Source organism: Narcine bancroftii, chromosome 2, assembly GCF_036971445.1.
Source record: "Narcine bancroftii isolate sNarBan1 chromosome 2, sNarBan1.hap1, whole genome shotgun sequence".
NCBI lineage: Eukaryota > Metazoa > Chordata > Chondrichthyes > Torpediniformes > Narcinidae > Narcine > Narcine bancroftii.
In genome coordinates, this window is record NC_091470.1 from 108,372,253 (window position 1) to 108,391,395 (window position 19,143).

The 19,143-nt window shown below is 45.4% G+C and overlaps 1 protein-coding gene across 3 annotated transcripts in view; it reads right to left on the minus strand.

Moving 5' to 3' along the window:
- LOC138754121 (snake venom metalloproteinase-disintegrin-like mocarhagin) overlaps positions 1-19,143 on the minus strand; it is a 66,695-nt gene that overhangs the window by 15,808 nt on the left and 31,744 nt on the right. For all 3 annotated transcript variants that reach the window (XM_069917964.1, XM_069917962.1, XM_069917961.1), the window contains exons 9-15: positions 17,264-17,433; positions 12,757-12,838; positions 11,321-11,451; positions 8,542-8,719; positions 7,201-7,290; positions 5,363-5,558; positions 706-805 (exon numbers count right to left, since the gene is read on the minus strand). In XM_069917964.1, the coding sequence (XP_069774065.1) occupies positions 706-805; positions 5,363-5,558; positions 7,201-7,290; positions 8,542-8,719; positions 11,321-11,451; positions 12,757-12,838; positions 17,264-17,433 (947 nt within the window). The remainder of the gene's footprint in view (positions 1-705; positions 806-5,362; positions 5,559-7,200; positions 7,291-8,541; positions 8,720-11,320; positions 11,452-12,756; positions 12,839-17,263; positions 17,434-19,143) is intronic.

The following is a 19,143-nucleotide window of genomic DNA, read 5'->3' on the forward strand; positions in this document are numbered from 1 at the left end:
GATCACTTTTGGGTGTATTTTATGGATTTTCGCTGATCACAAAAATGTCCTATCATGAATCTTTTTCTTGGATATAACTTATTTCTGTGATTTTCTGCCTTTAAGTATATTAGTATACTGCCTGCAAAGCAAGCTGTTTTGGTCATTCCAATTCACATTTGGACTTCTTCCCTGCTGATCTGGGTGCAGTCAGAGACGAACACGGTGAAAGGTTTCACCAGGACTGTGCCACCATGGAAAAGCGGCATCAGGGCAACTGGAATCCATCAATTCTGGTTGACTATCATTGATCACTGACATGTGAGGCATCAGATGCTGAGTTCAGACAAAAATCGGCCATAAAATATTTTTAGGTCAGTTGAACTAACACAACGTGTCAGCATTGTTATGTGACTAAACATACTAAATTCAATAAAAGTTAATTTAATGTTTCTCCAAATTCCTCCGTGATACAGAAAATCTGAAATTATTTTTTGAAGTTATTTATCATAATCCCCAATTGTTTTTTTCAGGAAGCAAACCTTTTGAAAAAAATTGCCATCCAGTGTAATCAATGTTTTGTAGTCAACAATTCAGCTCACACACAAAGTATACAGAGGACTAGGGCAGGGGAAGGGGGAGGGGTTGTCCACTGTACAGATCAGTCAGCAAGTTACAAATGAGGAAAGAAATATCTTCCGTGACTGATTCACTGTTGACACTCACTTAACCCTGCAGGGCTGGTAGGTGGTTGTCTTCTTACAGTAACCGTACTCATCTCCCCTCGTGTTTGATTGGAAACACCGACTGGATGCTTTCCGAGAAGCTGGTGGAAAAGGAGAACCCATGTGTAGAAGAACATTGTTGATCAAAGCAAAATTTAAAATGCAATCGGATTGCCATGACATTCATCATCAGAACATAGAAGTGAGAGCAGCAGGGACCATTCAGCCCATCAGCTCTGCTCTACTAAACTCATACTCATGGATGAATAAATAGCAACATGCTCACAACTTCTCTCCACATCTCTTCCTTTACCATTGAGAAATAGATTTCAGATTTATGATCAGAGCATGTCATTACATACAGCCCTGAGATACTTTTTCTGTGAGCGAGGCAGAATTACCATTACTGGTCGTGCAAAACACTGACCACGTGTAAACAATTAAAGAAATGTAAACAAACTGATTGCGTAATATAGAAAGAATAAAAAATAAAGTGCAAAAGTAAGCGGCCCTGATTGAGTTTGTCGTTGAGGAGTCTGACGGTGGAGGGGGAGCAGCTGTTCCTGAACCTGATGGTGCGAGTCTTGTGGCACCGATACCTCTTTCCTGATGGCAGCAGCGAGAACAGAGTGTGTGCTGAGTGGTGTGGGTCCTTGATGATCATTGCTGCTCTCCGATGGCAGCGCTCCCTGTAGCTGTCCTTGATGGTGGGGAGGGTTTTGCCTGGGCTATGTCCACTATCTTTTGCAGGTCTTTACACTCGGTTGGGTATTGGTGTTTCCATGCCAGTCGAATATATTGAGTTCTTTTTTGATATTTACTAATTAATCCTCCTCTGCCTTAACATAGCAGTCAAACAATTTGTCCTCGTCCAACTGTGTAATGGTAAAGGAAACATAGCAACACCTCAACTTCTTCAGATGCCTAAAGAAATTTGGAAGCTTTTACCAATAGATCCACCATTAAAGTCACCTGTCAACTGGGATTACAGTTTTGTACAGGAACTGTTCTGCCCAAGAAACTGTGGAGAGTTATTAACAAAACTCACACCACCACGCAAACCGATCACCCCTCCATTAAGTGAAACGTGAAGGTCTGCGGACGCTCTAATTGTTGTAGAAACAACACTGGAGGAACTCAGCAGGAGGCGATACCCCACTTTAAGAATAAAGGTTTAAGTGTAAAAGGTTCCATTATTGTCACATAATTCTACATTTATAATCTAACATACATGAATTTTTTTTAACTTTTGGCTTCGGAAGGCAAGCAGAGAGTTCACCACTTGTTCAGGGCCCCTCACAGAACACCTGGTGATCCCGGGTGATCTCCCCTCCAAGTACTGGCCAGGCCTAAGCCTGCTTAGCTTCCAAGATCAGACAATCTCAGGTGTATTCAGGACATTAGGCTTCTGCGAATACTCACTTTACACAAATTCACTTTTACAAGGAAGCCTGTTTTCACTATCATGAACGGGGTTTTCGCTTTTAGGAGAAAGCGACGGGTGCAACTGTCACAGAGCAGCTGGTGGGGCTGTCATAGGGTGGTCGGTTGGAGTGACAGGGCGGCTGGTGGGGCTGTCATAGGGTGGTCGGTTGCGGTGACAGGGTGGCTGGTGGGGCTGTCATAGGGTGGTCGGTTGGGGTGACAGGGTGGCTGGTGGGGCTGTCATAGGGTGGTCGGTTGGAGTGACAGGGCGGCTGGTGGGGATGTCATAGGGTGGTCGGTTGGGGTGACAGGGCAGCTGGTGGGGCTGTCATAGGGTGGTCGGTTGGGGTGACAGGGCGGCTGGTGGGGATGTCATAGGGTGGTCGGTTGGGGTGACAGGGTGGCTGGTGGGGCTGTCATAGGGTGGTCGGTTGGAGTGACAGGGTGGCTGGTGGGGATGTCATAGGGTGGTCGGTTGGGGTGACAGGGCAGCTGGTGGGGCTGTCATAGGGTGGTCGGTTGGGGTGACAGGGCGGCTGGTGGGGATGTCATAGGGTGGTCGGTTGGGGTGACAGGGTGGCTGGTGGGGCTGTCATAGGGTGGTCGGTTGGGGTGACAGGGTGGCTGGTGGGGCTGTCATAGGGTGGTCGGTTGGGATGACAGGGCAGTTGGTGGGGCTGACAGCGTGCGGCTGGTGGGACATTCACAGGGCTGCCAGCGGGTCAGTCAAAAGTAGCTGTCTTCCCGACTCTGGTAAGTGAAGCTACTGTACTAACATTATTCCTACTTTATATAGGCTGTGTATCTATCAGATTATTCCTGCTTTTATGATATGTTCGCGTTATTTTAGGTTTTTTGTTTTATTTGGTATGATTTGCTGGGTTATTTTTTGGGGTCTGGGAACTCTCCAAAATTTTTCCCATTGAAGTCAATGATAATCACTTCTTCGCTTTTCTCCATTTTGGCTTACGAAAGGTTCACTAGGAAAGCTCTAGTTTCATCAAGCGGGGAATACCTCCTATGCATGCTGAGAGACCTGCTGAGTTCCTCCACCATTTCTGTGCTTTGACTTAAACGAATAGCCTGGCCATTATTACCATTTGTATCACAGAAACTTGCTGCGGGTGAATAGGATAGTACTGCACCGCATTGGTGCAGTTTACTTGCCACAGGATTCTAAATTGGCCTTGTTCAGCAGGATTTATCCACAATAAAACCTAATCATTAATTCACGCAGTAAAGGATCTCCCACAATGTTAATGGTTTCATTCCATGACTCTGGAAATTCCACAAAGTAATTCATTTGGCCTTCACTATAAATTGCATTTTAGCCAATATTTTGTCTTCACTGCCACCAGAATCATTTGATACCAGCCGGAGTAACTGAACTATTAACCTAGCAGTTAGCGTAATGCCATTGCAGCACCAGCAAACTGGGTTTGAATCCCGTGCTGTCTGTCAGGAGCTTGTATGCCCTTCCCATGTCTGTGTGGGTTTTCCCTAGGGGGGAGACCTTTGGTTTCCTCCCACTGTTCAAAATGTACAGGATTGTAGGTGAATTGGGCAGCCTGGGTTTAAATGGCTGGAATTGGCTTCAACCGTGCTCAAATCAAATTTAAAATATTCAAATACCTGGAGAATAAACAATTTAAAATGAAAAATTTATCTCATCTTTCCCTGTGCTATTTTACTTTTTTTCTCCGTTTTCTATTTAACTAGTTTTTCTCTATAATTTCTGTTACATCATTCTGCAGACAATGTGTTAATTGCTTCTGCCCTTTCACCAGGTTATCCTCTTGGGAAAAATGAACAGGACTTTTGGAATGTGTTACCTGAGGCGGGTCATCATAATCAGCTTGTCTAAACTTAAACTTCTCACATCTATATCATAATTGGATCACATTGTTTAAGTGAGATTATGTCGGTGTAAAGATTGACCCAAATATTATTTTAACTCTCTTCTGATGAGGTTACAATTATAGTGGGCCATTCCAATGCTGTTTGTGAAAGTCCTATAAAAATCGAGCTCCAAGATTCAGTGAGCAGGTTTCCCTGGTAATATCAATGATGGAAGTTTCAACTTCGTATATTTGACTGCCCCATTTACAGTTTAGCAGCTGTAATCATGCATCCAGCTGATAAAGGGACAAATCACGTTACAAGTACCTCTCTTCCAGTCATGGGAGAGTGCTGCTACACAATGAATGAAGGCTACAGTGATGCATCAGGCAAAGGGAAAGAGATGCCAGAGGAAAGGATGAAGAAGGATGACTCATGCAGGGTGGAGTTGGAGTCCTGCAGAGGGACGTCGTGGGTGGAGTTGCTCTGAGACCTGACATAGACTCACTGGGCCAAACGGACTCCTTGCATGAGGAAGATGAGAAATATACAGGGCCAGCTGATGGCACGGCCCCTCACATTCTGTCCGGGCACCCTCTAACCAGATGGCATAAACATCTATGTGCTCCCTCCATCCCCATACCTCCTTTCCTCTCTCTCTCTCTCCCTTTCCCCTTCTTTCTTTTCTTCCAGCTCTGCATTGACTGAGCCGCCCCACTACCCCAATCAACTCTCCTCTCCTGCCCTATCCAAGTCCAATGATCGCATCTGAGCTCCTCCCCCTGCCCTTTCCTCCTTCCTCCCCCAGCCTTTCATTTTTGCTCAGACCTGGGCAAAGGGCTAGGGCCCAAGAGGTTGGCTATAAATCTTTACCTTTTATGGACGCTGTGAGGCCTGCTGAGTTCCTCCAGCATTTTGAAAAATCACAGCGCCCACAGACTTTTGTGCTTCACTGAAGGCATGGTTCCAGCAGGGAACTAATCATGGAGGCTGGAGGAGTGGATTTAGGCATACAGCACAGTTACAGGCCCTTTCCATGCTGCTCAATTGCACCCAATTGACCTACAGCTCCTGGTACATTTTTGAACAGCGGGAGGAAACAAGAGGCTCTGGGGAAAACCCACATAATCATGGGGAGAACGTACAAACTCCTTACAGACAGCGCAGGATTTGAACCCTGGTCCCGATTGTTGGCACTGTAACAGCGTTGCTCCAACTATGACACTAACCGCGCAGCCCAATATGTGGTTTACATTTGAAAGAGATTATTAAAAAGATTAGATAGAAAATTTTACTCTCCCAGGAGGAGATTTAGAGCAGAGAGCACGAGAGACAAGAGAAAGGCATCAATCTTAAATTTAATAGTGTTTTTGGTCCTAAGAACATCAACTTACCTGTGCCCCAAAGGTAGGAACATTGGTCCTGGTAAGTGGGGCACTTTCCATTGTAACAGAAGCCAGTCCCTCTCTTACAAGGGGCTCCATTCAGGCGGAATGCATCTTTCGGACATTTGCTGGACTTCCCATCGCAGTTCTCTGAGAGGTCACACTCGTGTTTCACGCGCCTGCACAATGACCCTGCGGCTTTGATCTGTAAACAATGTAGAAATGACAATTTACCATCTCTTCCTGTGCAAGGGCATTCACTGTTGACTGAGGAGGGATTAGAACAAGGGAGAATCCCAGACAAACAAGTTCCCAAATGGAGAGAGTGAGAAGGAGTGAGAGAGAAACAGAAAGACAAGAAACAACTTGGAGTTCTCTCTGGTTCTCTCCAGCTCCTTGGAGTTCACTTAACAAGTGACCGATCATGGGCACAGAACATCTCCTCACTTGTCAGGAATTTGGAACAGTGACCCTCATGTCAACTTTCTGCAGGAGCCCTATTGAGGACGTCACAATGTGGTGCAGATGCAATTGAACATTGGATCAAAGGTCAATCCACAGGAGAAGTCTCTCTCCCCCCTCGTTGATGTGATCTGCAGGGATTGTCGTCTGAAGAGGGTGCGCAAAATCACTGAGGACCCCTTCCACCCTGCACGCAACATCTTTCAGCTGGTCCCATCGGGGAAAGAGATACAGGAGTATCAGAGCCAGCACCACCAGGCTGAGGAACAGTTTCTCCCCACGGGCAGTGAGAACACTGAATGACCAAAGGAACTGCTCGCACTAACCATCCCAGACTCTCATATTTACAAAAGTTATTATTTATATATATGAATACTTGTCCTGCATATGCATTGGCTGTCTGTGTGTGAGTTATGTCTGGCTGTGTGTCTGCGTGTTTTGCTCCAAGGACCGGAGAGCACTGTTTCATCGGGTTGTACTCGTGCAATCAGATCACAATAAACTTGACTTGAAAAGAGACAGGTATAGAGTTATGGGGAATGAGAAAGAAAGAGGGAAGAGAGAAGAAAGAGAGAGAGAGAAATACAGAGACAGAGCAAAAGAGAAAGGGTGAAGTGTGGAGGAAGAAACATTGGAAAAATGTTGAGAATACAGGATAATGGAGTGGACAGCGCATGGTGCGCTGAGGTAGCAGTGAGCAAGCACAAAACTCAAAAGACCTTACAACAGGCTTTATCCCAGTAAAAGTCCGAACACCAGTTCATGCCTTGGTGGCTCCCTGTGTGACTGGCTCAGGAGGGGCCGGCTCAGGTCGATAATTGGGTCGGCTGATTGACTGCCGGCCTGGTGGAGTCAGCCCTTTAGGTGATCTTCCTGCAGGTATAGAGATCACCCCCTGCACCACAATAGGTTCAATCCTGACTTTGGCTACTGGCAATGCAGAGTCTGTGTGTTCTACCTAGTGACCCGAAAATAGATTTCTCGTGATTCTGCGATATCTTCCCATAACCCCCAGATATGAAGCAGTGGAAGAAACCTAGGTAAATATATTTAAGACAAAGTTGGATAGATTAAAGTAGGGGAATTAAGGGATATGGGGAAAAGGCAGGTAGGTGGAGATAAGGCTCCATTCAGATCAACCATGATCTCATTGAGCAGCAGAGCAGGCTTGAAGGGCCGGATGGCCAACTCCTGCTCTTGTTTCTTCAGTTTTAATGTTCTTTAAGGAGAAAGAGACAGAGAGACGTAGACATGGGAGTGGGTGGGGGGGGGGGGGGGAGATACAGAGAGGAAGAGATAATGCAGGGCATGTAGGGAGGAACAAGGAGATACAGTGAATGGAAAACCAAGTCACACCAGCCGAACAAAGGTAAAACTGACTGAACCTTGCAGTTTTGGCAGCATTCCCCATCGGCGCACTCCGCCTCCTCTCTCAGTTTGCATGTCTGAGGATCACAGCAACGGTTTTGACATTCCTGTGGGTGATAAGATGACATTAGGGGAGACCACCATTGCCCTTGTCATATTGACTGAAAGATCTCTGCAAACGGTTGAATTCCTGACACACTCGAGTGGGTGGTGGAGGCAGAATTCTCGCTGCATTTTAACAATGAAGAAAGATTGAGCATATTGGGTAATACTGTTTGGGGAAATGTCATTAATATATATTTACATTAATACAATATACTAATTATATTATTAGTCAGCATGGTTAGTGTAATGGTTAGCACCACACTATTGCAGTGCCTGTAACCCAGGTTCGAATCCACGCTATCAGTAAGGAATTTGTACATTCTTCCTGTGTCTGTGTGGGTTTCCTCTGGGTTCTCTGATTCCTCACACCCTCCAACAACTTAAGGGATTGTAGGTTGATTAGTGTATTTGGGCAGTATGGACTCCTGGGCAGAAGGGCCTGTTTCTGTGCTCCATGCCTATCAATCTCTCTCTCTCTCTCTCTCTCTATATATATATTTAACACCTGCACACACCCACACACGCACACACCCCCCCCACACACACACCCCCCACACACACACACCCACACACACCTACACACCCCACACACAACCACACACAATCACACGCAACCACACACAGACACACCCACACCCACACCCACCCACACACATAGAGGGAACATAGAAGGAGGTATCTTGTGACAAAGAATTGGTTTCTTTAAGATGGAGAACAACAGTAATATTTTCTCTCAAGTTGATTCCATTGCTCTCTTCCAGAGGGATGTAGAGGTTTCTTCCTTGTGCATATTTCAGGCTGATTGACCACCAGGATGTGGTTTCTTGCTGCTTAAACAAGCAGAAAACCACAAGTGGATCAATAGGGAGAAGGTAAACAAGAAAATCTGCAGATGCTGGAGTCCAGCACATTCTGCAAAAGTGCAGGGGAGAAACTCAGCAGGTCACACAACGGAAGTAAACATCGACTGCCTTTGTGATGCTGTGTGACCTGCTGAGCTTCTCCCCAGAACTTTGGTGTATGGAGAAGGAACATTCTTTATGGAAGGAAGCAAAAAAATAAGCTGCAGATGCAGGAAATCTGAAATAAAATGGAAGCACTCAGTATGTCAGGAAGCATCTAAGGAAAAGAGAAATAAGTAATGTTCAGGTTTAAAACTCTTCATCAGATTCAGGCCTCCTGCTATTGCATCCCAATCAGTTAAGTGGCTCCACTGAAGGAATGCTCTAATGCTGAGAGAATTGAAGTCTTACCGTGGGACCACCACAGTCACATTCTTCCCCCTGCTCCACAAAGTAGTTGCCGCAAATCGATGCTGCCACTATCTCATCCTGGCTGGGAACATCCCGCAGACACGAAGCCTTGTGTCTCAGCGTGAAGCTTTGGAAATTCTGGTGACTGCAGGAACTGAATTCCGTCGGAAAAGTGCTGCTACAATAAAGGAAATGGAGAGGAGGTGTTCAGAAGGGCCCCTCACAAGGTCCCAAAGCTCCAGGAAAGCGATGACAGCCTCCTTTCAGGCTACAGAGGTGATAGGAGGGCTGGGGGCAGCGGCATCGGAGGGGATGGTGGGATCTATGGACACTCATTGACTACGAAGGGACTCCATTTCTTTTGATAGGGATATTGGACTAGTGAGACCTCTTTGCGTGCCTTTACAGGGGAAACTAAGAAAAACTAATTTTGTGTATTATGTATACATTGCAACAAAAGAACTTCGAATACTGTGTTGCCCTGTAAAATGACGGAATGCTGTGAACTGCTGGGTGATTATCGTGCAAGATGAAATGGTCAAAGAGTACTTTTAATAACCCAGTATTGTAGCCGATCCAAGTCCTCACCAGCTTCTGAACTTTTCCTTGCTAATTTGGACTTCCGTCGCCAGTTTCCCTCCTTTCCAGAGCTACTACATCACCAGCCTTCCTGCAATGGCTCCCTTTCACCCTGATCTTTCTCCATCCTCAACCCTCCAACTCAATTCTCCTTGTATCCCCGGACTCCCTCCATCACAGCATCCCTTCATCCTTGTCCCTGGCCTCCTTTCTCCCCAACCTCCCTCCATCCCTCTCTGACCTTTCTCTCCGGCTTCCAAACCCCCCCCCCCCCCTCACCCCAGGCCTCCCAATGTTCCTGGCCTCCTTCTATTTCCTCCTGCCATTAACTTCAGCCATCCTCCATTCTTCCACTTCTACTCATCCTCTGGAAGAGGGCAAGAGCTTCGAAACAACTCAATTTTCCATTTGGACACCCTCCAACTGGATGGCATTAACATCAACTTCTCCGGTTTCCATTAACCTTTCACCTCCTCCTCCATTTTCTCCCCCCGTCTCATTTCCTCTCTCTCTCTCTAACTCTCTCTCCTCCTCTACTCTCTCTTTATCTCTTTCTCCCCTCAACTCTCTCTCTCTTTATCTCACTCTCCCCTCTCCTCTCTCTCTTTATATCTTTCTCCCCCTCTACTCTCTCTTTCTTCCTTCTACTCTCTCTCTCTTTATCTCTCCCCCTCATCTTTCTCTCTATCTCTCTCCCCCTCTACTCTCTCTCCCCTCTACTCTCTCTCTATCTCTCTCTCCCTCTCCCCCTCTTTCACTCGCTTTATCTATTTCTCCCCCTCTACTCTCTCTCTCTCTCTCTCTCTCTCTCTCTCTCTCTCTCTCTCTCTCTCTCTCTCTCTCTCTCTCTCTCTCTCTCTCTCTCTCTTCCATTTTCCTTCTGTCTCCTTTTACAGAGCCACCATTAATTCTCACCATTCTTCTTATCATATGTGATTGACATCTTTTGTGGGTCTGGACCCCCTTTCTCTCCATTCTTTAATTCAGACGCCTGCCTGCTTTTTGCTGATAGCTTGAAGAAGGGCTCAGGCCCAAAATGTCGGTAATATCTCATTGCCTCCTATGGACGCCGTGAGACCGGCTGAGTTCCTCCAGCATTTCTGTGTTTTTGCTATCAATGTGTTAGTGTCTCAGCACAAGCCTAGATTTTTGTTCTCTGGAGTGAGACAATCCCACGAGCTTCCAACCAGCAGCTGAACCATGTCTCAGATCTTCATGAGTACCTGTTTCCCCAATGTGTTCGATTCCTTTCAATTATTACACCTAAAACATCTTTGCTCATTAGACGCTGTGTTCACCCAGCAAGGAAAATGAGATGGAGCAACTAATAAGAACAAAATTGTCCTGGCTCTTCCTCATTCACAAAGGGTGGGTCACTGATTCCATCCATCACTTGGTTTTCATCTATGAATCCTGATGACAGAATTAGTGAAAACACGGAGATGCTGGAGGAACTCAGCCGGTCCTGCAGCGTCCACAGGAGGAAAAGATATATTCGGGCCTGAGCCCTTCATCAAGGTATGAGTCAAACATAGGCAGGCGCCAGAACAAAAAGGCTAGGGGAGGAGGGAAGAAAGGGCAGGGGCAGGGGAACAGGCCAACAGGCAAAAAGCCAATAATTATTCACAAGATCACAAGATATAAGAGCAGAACGAGACCCATTGGCCCATCGAGTCTGCCCCGCCATTCTAATCCTGAGCTAATCCATCCTCCCCCTCAACCCCACTCCCCAGCTTTCTCCCCATAACCCTTGATGCCCTGACTGATCAAATACCTGTCAACCTTTTCCTTAAGTACACCCAGCGACCTCGTATCCACAGCCGCCTGTGGCAACGTTCCACAGACTCATGACCCTCTGACTAAAGAAATTTTTCCCTAGCTCCCTTTTAAATTGATGCCTTTTTATCCTGAAGTTGTGCCTTCTTATCCTAGGCTCGCCTCACATGGGAAACATCCATTCCACATCTACTCTGTTCAGGCCTTTCAGTATTCGAAATGCCTTCAAGAAATCTCCCCTCATATTTCAGTACTCCAATGAGTACAGTCCAAGAACCGACAATTGTTCCTCGTGTGCTTACCCTTTCATTCCTGATATCATTTCTAGTTAATCTTTAGTTCTGACATTTGCCCTCCCAGCCCTTCAAATTGTTGTCACAGTGCAAGTCCTTGTGTCAAGGGTGAAGGGAATCTTCACACTTACCTTAAGACCGAAGACATGATGCAGGATTTGGAGTTGCACAGGCAACCTTGATTGTCGTGGTCCATGCCCAGGTTATGACCCATCTCATGTGCCATGGTTGAGGCAACCCCATGGACATTGGAAGTGTGATCCTGTGAAGGACATCATTTCAAGGTTATGCACTGCCATCCAATCTGACAAGACCTCCAAATCCAGCCACATCGACGTCAAGACAGACAAGGGTGGAAAGCACAAGGTGGCATGGTTAATGCAGGGGTGGCACGGTTAGCATAGGCCTGGCACAGTTAGAGTAGCGGTTAGTGCAACGCTATTACAGCACCAGCAACTCGGGCTCGAATCCGACACTGTTTGTAAGGAGTTTGTACTTTCTCCCTGTGTCTGCGTGGGTTTTCTCCAGGTGCTCCATTCTCCTTCCACCCTTCAAGACATACCGGGGGGGTTGTAGGTTAATTGGGGTATTTTGGCAGCATGGGTTTGTGGCCGGAAAGGTCTTTTACCATGCTGCGTGTCTGAATTTAAAAAAAAATTATCTATCTATCCACCTATCTATCACTTGTTACCTAAAATGTGAACTCTTATTTCTCCTTCTGCAGATGCTGCCTGACCTGCCAAGTGATTCCAACACCTTCTGCTTCCTTTTCAGATTTCCCGCGACTGCAACTGCTGCGAATTTCTGCTCGCTGTCCGTCTCTCATGGCCAGCAACTCAAAGCCCTGGACCTGCCTCCACTACAGCACTTTCACCTGAAGGGTGGCAATGTAGGTAGCTCACCCCCCTCCCACCCCATTGCCTTTTCAAGGACCCCCACCACCCCAGGCCATTCTCTCCTCCCCATGCTACTATCAGGAAGGAGGTACAGGAACCTGAGCCGTTAGCGGCACAAGGACAGCTTCTTCCCCTCCGCCATCAGATTCCTGAATGATCAATGAACCGCAGACACTGTCTTGCTTCGACTTTTTCTTGCACTATTTTTACTTATTTTGTAAGGTGGTTTACATAAATGTTTGCACTGTGATGCTGCCGCAAAACATGACATGTTCATGATAATAAATTCTGATTCTGAAGATGAAGAATAAATACTGAATGGAAGACGCGTTAGAGATGAGTTAATTACCCTGCACACAGATCATTGTCTTTTGGCTTGTCCCTTGGCTTCTCTTTTATGCCGTCAGATTTGGTGCCACCTGATGTGATATTTCCATGTCCTCCAGCGCTGAAACCTACATCCAGGCCTTTGCTCCCCCTATTTCCAAACATTCTGACGTTTCGCTCCTGCTATCAGTCCTCCCTTGAGATGTTGCAGCCTCAACTGACTTTGAGGCCCCCCTCACCCACTCATTGCAGACAAGATTGGGACAACTCATGAGATCAGATTTCAGCCAATCAAGAAAAAAAAAAGCTGGCTTGCCTGACGTTGACCCAAGTGTGAAATGTACCTGATTTATTGCGCCAGAGTTATCCGTGCACATTGCACTCACTTGAGCCAAACCGATGGTATCTCCATGGAAATCCACGTTGCTGGAAAAAAAGGAGGCGACATGTTGAATTGAGACACCTTTCTTCCATGGGGCTAATCTTGCCTTTCACAGATAAAACATCAGGGCTGCCCTTCTGAAACATTTAGGCCTCTTTCAGAGGAATGGAAAAGATTTCCATTCACTTCATAGAATCACACCCACACAGCACAGAATGCCCCTCAATCCACTGAGTTTGTACATGTACAGTTAAATCGCCATTATGTGCAATTCAAGCAATTGACAATACCAGCGACCGGCAAAAAAAATTCCAGGAAACAAATAAATAAATAAACATTAAAATAAATAACATTTTAAAATTGTGAACGTTCTCCGAAGCAACACACAACCGCTTGGTGAAGACGGGAGCAAATATTCAGCCAGCGGAGTGCCCCGGCCGTGCCCCTCCTGCAGCAGTTGTTTGAATAAGGTTTCAATGAAGTTGTGGTTGAATAAAATGGCAGAGCCCGGGATGAAGAGCCGGCCGCTACCACTGGGGCAACTCGCCCAACGAGTCTCCCTATCCCTGCCTAGTAGGAGTCTTTATCTTTATTAGTATTAGATATATTAGTAAGGCTTCAATGGGGGGAGAGGGGGGTTAATTATGATGGTGGCATGGCAAATGTAGCAGTTAGTGCAACGCTGTTATAGCACCAGTGTCCGGAGTTTCAATTTAAATTTAAATTTTGTATGTTACAAGAATTATGTGATTAAAATAATTTATATAATTAAGGTCTACAATACTGATCTTTTTCAAATTACTTTATATTTTGACTTTTGTCTTTTAAACTGTGCTTTCTTAATACAAGTGTATTAGTTAAGCATTGTCTCAGTCAACCGGAAAATTTGCATATCGGCCATCCGCGATCCCCATAGGTGCTGGATACCAGAGGTTCAACTGTACATAATCCTGCTCTAATCACACTTTATGTCCCTTTTCTTCCTATCAACTTCCTTCAGATTCTATGACACAATGTACAGCAGTCAGTTAACTTGCATGTCTTTGGAATGTGGGAAGAAAATGGAGCGCTTAGAGGAAGCCCACAGATTCACAGAAAGAACTAATGGCAGGCATAGATTTAAGGCCATGTATTAGAGTAAACAGCAGGATAGTTCATCCCTCTCATATCTGCACTGAACACAAATGCTTCTAAAGTCTTTTCCGTAACTAAGGGTTCCCCTCCGCCATGGTCACTGGTGGCTCTCAACATGTCTGACACATTTGGACTCATTCCCTTCCAGAAACGCCCCCGTAGTTCAGATATCGTGGAATCACAAAGTTGTAACATCCACGCTGACCAGGTTGTCTACCTAAGCTGGTCCCATTTGCCCACTTTTGGCCCACACCTTTCCTGACCATTCACCAGCCTAAATATCTTTTTAATTTTAATTTTTTTTAAATTTGGACATACAGCACAGTATTAGGCCCTTTTGGCCCATGACCCCATGCCGCCCAATTGACCTACAAACCCCAGTATGTTTTGAATGGTTGGAGCCCCCAGGAAAAACCCGCATAGACACGGGGAGAACATGCAAACTCCTAACAGCCAGCATGGGATTCAAAACCCTGTCCTGGTTGCTGGTGCAGATTCAACATTGCACTAACTTCTAAGCTAACCATGCTGCTTTTGAATGCTGCAATGGTACCTGCCTCTACCACTGCCTCTGGCAGTTTGTTCCATATACCAGTTGAGGCAAGCTTGCGAGTTGCTCCAAAGCAAACACAAATACAGCTGCAAAAAAATCTTCAGAATCTCACGCTGGCTGTTAGGAGTTAGCATGTTCTCCCCGTGTCTATGCGGGTTTTTCCTGGGGGCTCCCACCATTCAAAACATACTGGGGTTTGTAGGTCAATTGGGCGGCAAAGTGTGAGCCCTTCATTACAGCAAGAACAGCTACCTTACCACAGAGGAGACTGACCCATGACTTACAATATCATCTAATTTCTAGGTGCTGGAACATTCAAGATGGCTGTTCCATATGCCCCCGCCAAGGTTTCTTGGGATTTGTTAGTTAATCTCACGCCACTCCTGACAAAAGAGTGAGCTCCCAAGCTGATAACGAGAAAAAAATGCAGCCCCCCCTACCCCTTTTGCCTTCCACCAGCATTTTAAACGTACAAGGTTGATGATATTCTAAAATCTACTTTCTCATCCCCACCACATTCTGTGTGAGAAAGGTACCCCTTGGATCTTTTTTATAAAAAGACAATATGCTTTTTAATGACATACTCTGGTAGTTCATGACTGAGATGAACTTTCTTTTTAAAGAACTCCAAAATTATTTCATCACTTGAATTTAAAATACTTCAGTTATCATGATGAGATTTCAAACTCAGTGGACTGAGCATGAAGCATTGAAGGAAGTTTACTTACAATACAGTAAGTCCCCAGGTTACAAATGTCCGACTTGCGGACAACTTGGACTACAAACGGAATATGCACAGCTTCAGTGGTTCGTCAGCTCAATGAAGGAGAACGTCATCTACCATTATAACTTTTAATCGTGATTTTTTTTCTATCTAAACTGTTTTAAGAACTGATTCTTTAATTTTTATTTACAGTGCTAAGACAAACATTTAACTAACTGATACTAAATAAGAGCTGTATGTACCTGTTAAAATTTACCTACAAATTAAACTTAAAGACACATGTAGGAATGGATCGTAATCGTATCCCAGGGACTGCTTGGGTAGTTTATTTTCTGGTCCACTTGGTAATTTATGATGACTTTTTGCAGCTCTCTCTGTTAACCACACTCTTGCTCCCCAAAGTTCTGTGTTTCCTTTATTGAAGGCTGCAATTTGACTTCCCTTTCCTGAGTAAATCGTGCAGAACTAACACAGGTTCCTGTTGTGTAGAATAACACTTTCAGAGGTGTTGTGTTTTCTACACCATTGCCAGCTGATGCCAGTTCTTTGAGCAAACTTATTTAAAATTTTAAAAAATACAGCCCGATAGAAAACCCTTTCAGCCCATGAAACCTATTCTGCACAATTACACCAAATTTACCCACCAACGCCTTACATTTTTGGAGAGTGGGGGTGTAGAGCTCGTCGAAAGAACCAAAGACTTGTTGATCCAAACCAAGGCTTTTATTAGCAAAAGACCGGAGCTCTTCACAGGTGGCCGACCAGTCCGGAATGATCCGACCTGGCTAGGGACACAACCCTTTAAGGCCCAGACAATAGGTGTGGCTTAGCTCTCAGCCAATCGCTCTAAGCACAGTCTAGATACAGTAACTATATACACTATGTACATTGGTGATAGATCTGTACTATCACAGGGGAGAATCCGGAACACCCGGGGAAAACCCATGCAGGTCAAGGGAAGAACGTACAAACTGCTTACAGGCAGGACCGGATTTGAAGCCAAGTTGCAGGTGTTGTAATAACCTTGCGCCTACCACTACACTCAGTGTGCATGGTTGGCATAGGGGTTAGTGCAACATGTTTACAGCGCCAGTGATCAGGACCAGGGTTTGTATTCTGCGCTGTCTCTAAGGAGTTTCTCCCCAGGGGCTCCAGTTTCGTCCCTCATTCGAAACGTACCAGCGGTTGTAGGTTAATAGGGTGTAAATTGAGCAGCATGGACTCACGGGGAAATTGCCTGTTACCGTGCAGTTGTCTAAATTTTTAAAAAATATTCCCCCACAATGAAAGCCATTTTATCCATCAATAGATTGTCTGCCCTGAGCCCCTGTGCTCTTGAGATAAACATATGAAGGAGGAAGGAGTGAGATGATTTATGGACTGAGATGAAGCAGGGTGGGAGGAGGTGAAGGTGAAACATGGTCACAAGTGTTAATAGGAATCATTTGGCCTGTTTCTCTGCTCTAAATGCCACACCTCAATCTCTATGCTGCTGCCTCCATCCGACATGACACTGACTGAGATCCTTGGAATTATGTCAAAGTGTTGGAGTGAGCACAACACAAAGAACCATTCAGTTTTAGTTGCTGCCTGCGTGTGTATGTGCCTGTATAGTTCGTGTGTGTGTGTGTGTGTGTGTGTGTGTGTGTGAGTGTGTGTGTGTGTGTGTGTGTGTGTGTGTGTGTGTGTGTGTTTCCACGTGCATACAGATGCGCACTATCGATGACTCCAAAGGCTGAGTGAGGAACCACATTAGATTTCAGTTGGCCCAACTTCATGTGCTCGAATGAATGGAAGGGGGTAGGGAGGTCAACCTTTATGGCCAGGTCACAAGGGGATGGGTCACAACAGCAGAGAACAGTATATACATATCACCACGGTGTGTTTATGGGAGTGTGTGCATGTGTGTGTGGGTGTGGGTGTGTGTGTACACACAGTTAAAGGTAGAGAATGGTGGCATCCAAAGTCAGTGCTGACATTTATCTCTCTGCACTCATCAACACTCGTGGGTTCTTTGCAGAAAAAAAGTAAGACTCAAGTGGCTTCATTGTTACTTACGTAATGAATTGGATATTGTCATGTTGCTTCTTTGGCAGAAGCTTCTGATTCCTCCAGATCAAAATGTTTTCCAGAGTTCGACTGGAATCTCTTTGGACAGATATTTTATTGCTTCTGGACCAGATATCCAGACCAATCAAAGCCACGTGTGTTTTTAACGGCCTGTACAGCTATGGAAAGAGAGAGGTAGGTCTTTGGCTCTTCTACAATTGATTGCAAAGTTCAAAGTTCAGATTTATTGTCAGAGTACGTAGATGACATCACACACAACCCTGAGATTCTTTTTTCCTGTGGGCGAGGCAGAATCACCACTTATTGGTAGTGAAAGAAAAACTGTACACAATGTATACATATAAACAAATAAAGAAATGTAAACAAACTGACCGTGCAATGCAGATAAAAAAGATAAGAGTCCTTAAATGAGTCCCTGATTCAGTTTGTTGTTGAGGAGTCTGATGGTGGAGGGGGAGCAGCTGTTCCTGAACCTGGTTGTGCAAGTCTTGTGGCCCCCATACCTCTTTCCTAACAAGAACAGAGTGAGTGCTGGGTGGGGTGGATCCTTGATGGTCGCTGTTGCTCTCCGACAGCAGCATTCCCTGTAAACATTGTCGATGGTGGGGAGGGTTTTGCCTGTGATGTCCTGGGCTGCGTCCATCACCTTTTCATTTTCACTGTCCCCAAAGTTGATGGTTCATCAGCTTGTTGCACAAAGGAGATATCACTAAATCGATTGCTCAAACTGGATGTCAGGAAGGATGTGAAAAAATTGAAAACCCGCCTGCTTGGTGGATCCTTTCTGAAAGTGACTCTTCCCATTGCCGCTGTGCTCAGCCCTGCTCAACCTTTGCACTAGCAGGCAGGCTTTTGCCAACACCACTGAGCACCAGGGAAGCATGAATGCTCACATTTTCATATACCAGATGGGACAGCTATGCCCAATGCCATCTGACATTAGATGACAAAACCTGCCCAACACTATTCTGCACCAAAGTAAAAACACAATGCTGGAAAAACTCAGCAGGTCAAACCGTGTATGTTATATGTCAAAGATACATAACCAATATTTCAGGGGCATGGCAAGATGGCATAGAGAACAGACATGTAATCCCTGCCCTCTCTGGTCAGATTTTTAAATGCCCATTTTTTTAACCCTTTATTTTCAATTTTAAAACTTTAATTTTTAGTTTGATATTTTGGTGAGCTATTATGGCTACTAATGTAAAAAAAAAGTCTCAGTTACAAAAGAAAATACAGTTTCGAAGTGCAGAAGAATTGGGGCCTAAATAACCTGGAACAGCCTCGGATCCATTTTCAGCGATCCCCAAGCTTCAACGATCGCCGGTGGGGACAAAACTTAAGGTAACAGTTACTCACCAGTCTCAAGATGGCACTGGTTCAACCCGTTCTGTGGAGGAAGGAGTGCGCTCCCGAGAAGTCGGGCACGACTCTGGAGGCCTGCTACAAGGAACTCTCCCATTGGAAGAGACGGGAGCGCGAAGGAAGAAGATCCCAATGGCAGACACACAGTCTGCAGCGACTATGCGCTGTTAACTATGGAGAATTCCGTAATTTTATAAAATAATGGTCTGCGGGGGGACGGCAGCGAGAACCCACTGAGGAAGTCGGGGAGTCATCGTTGGGTCTCCAAACTTGCAGCAAAACGACCAGAATGCTACCTTTTGAAGAGCAACAAGAAGAGGACTTACCTTATTCTGCCACTGTACAGGAAATAGAAGAAGAGCTGGAAGAAAGTGAGTTACAAATCATGGGACCAGATCCTGCAATTCAAACTGCACTTCAGCCTGTTTATATGATGCTTGAAGGTATTGCTTCTTACCTGGATGTTATTACTGGTCAATTGAATCAGGTGGTTCAAATGA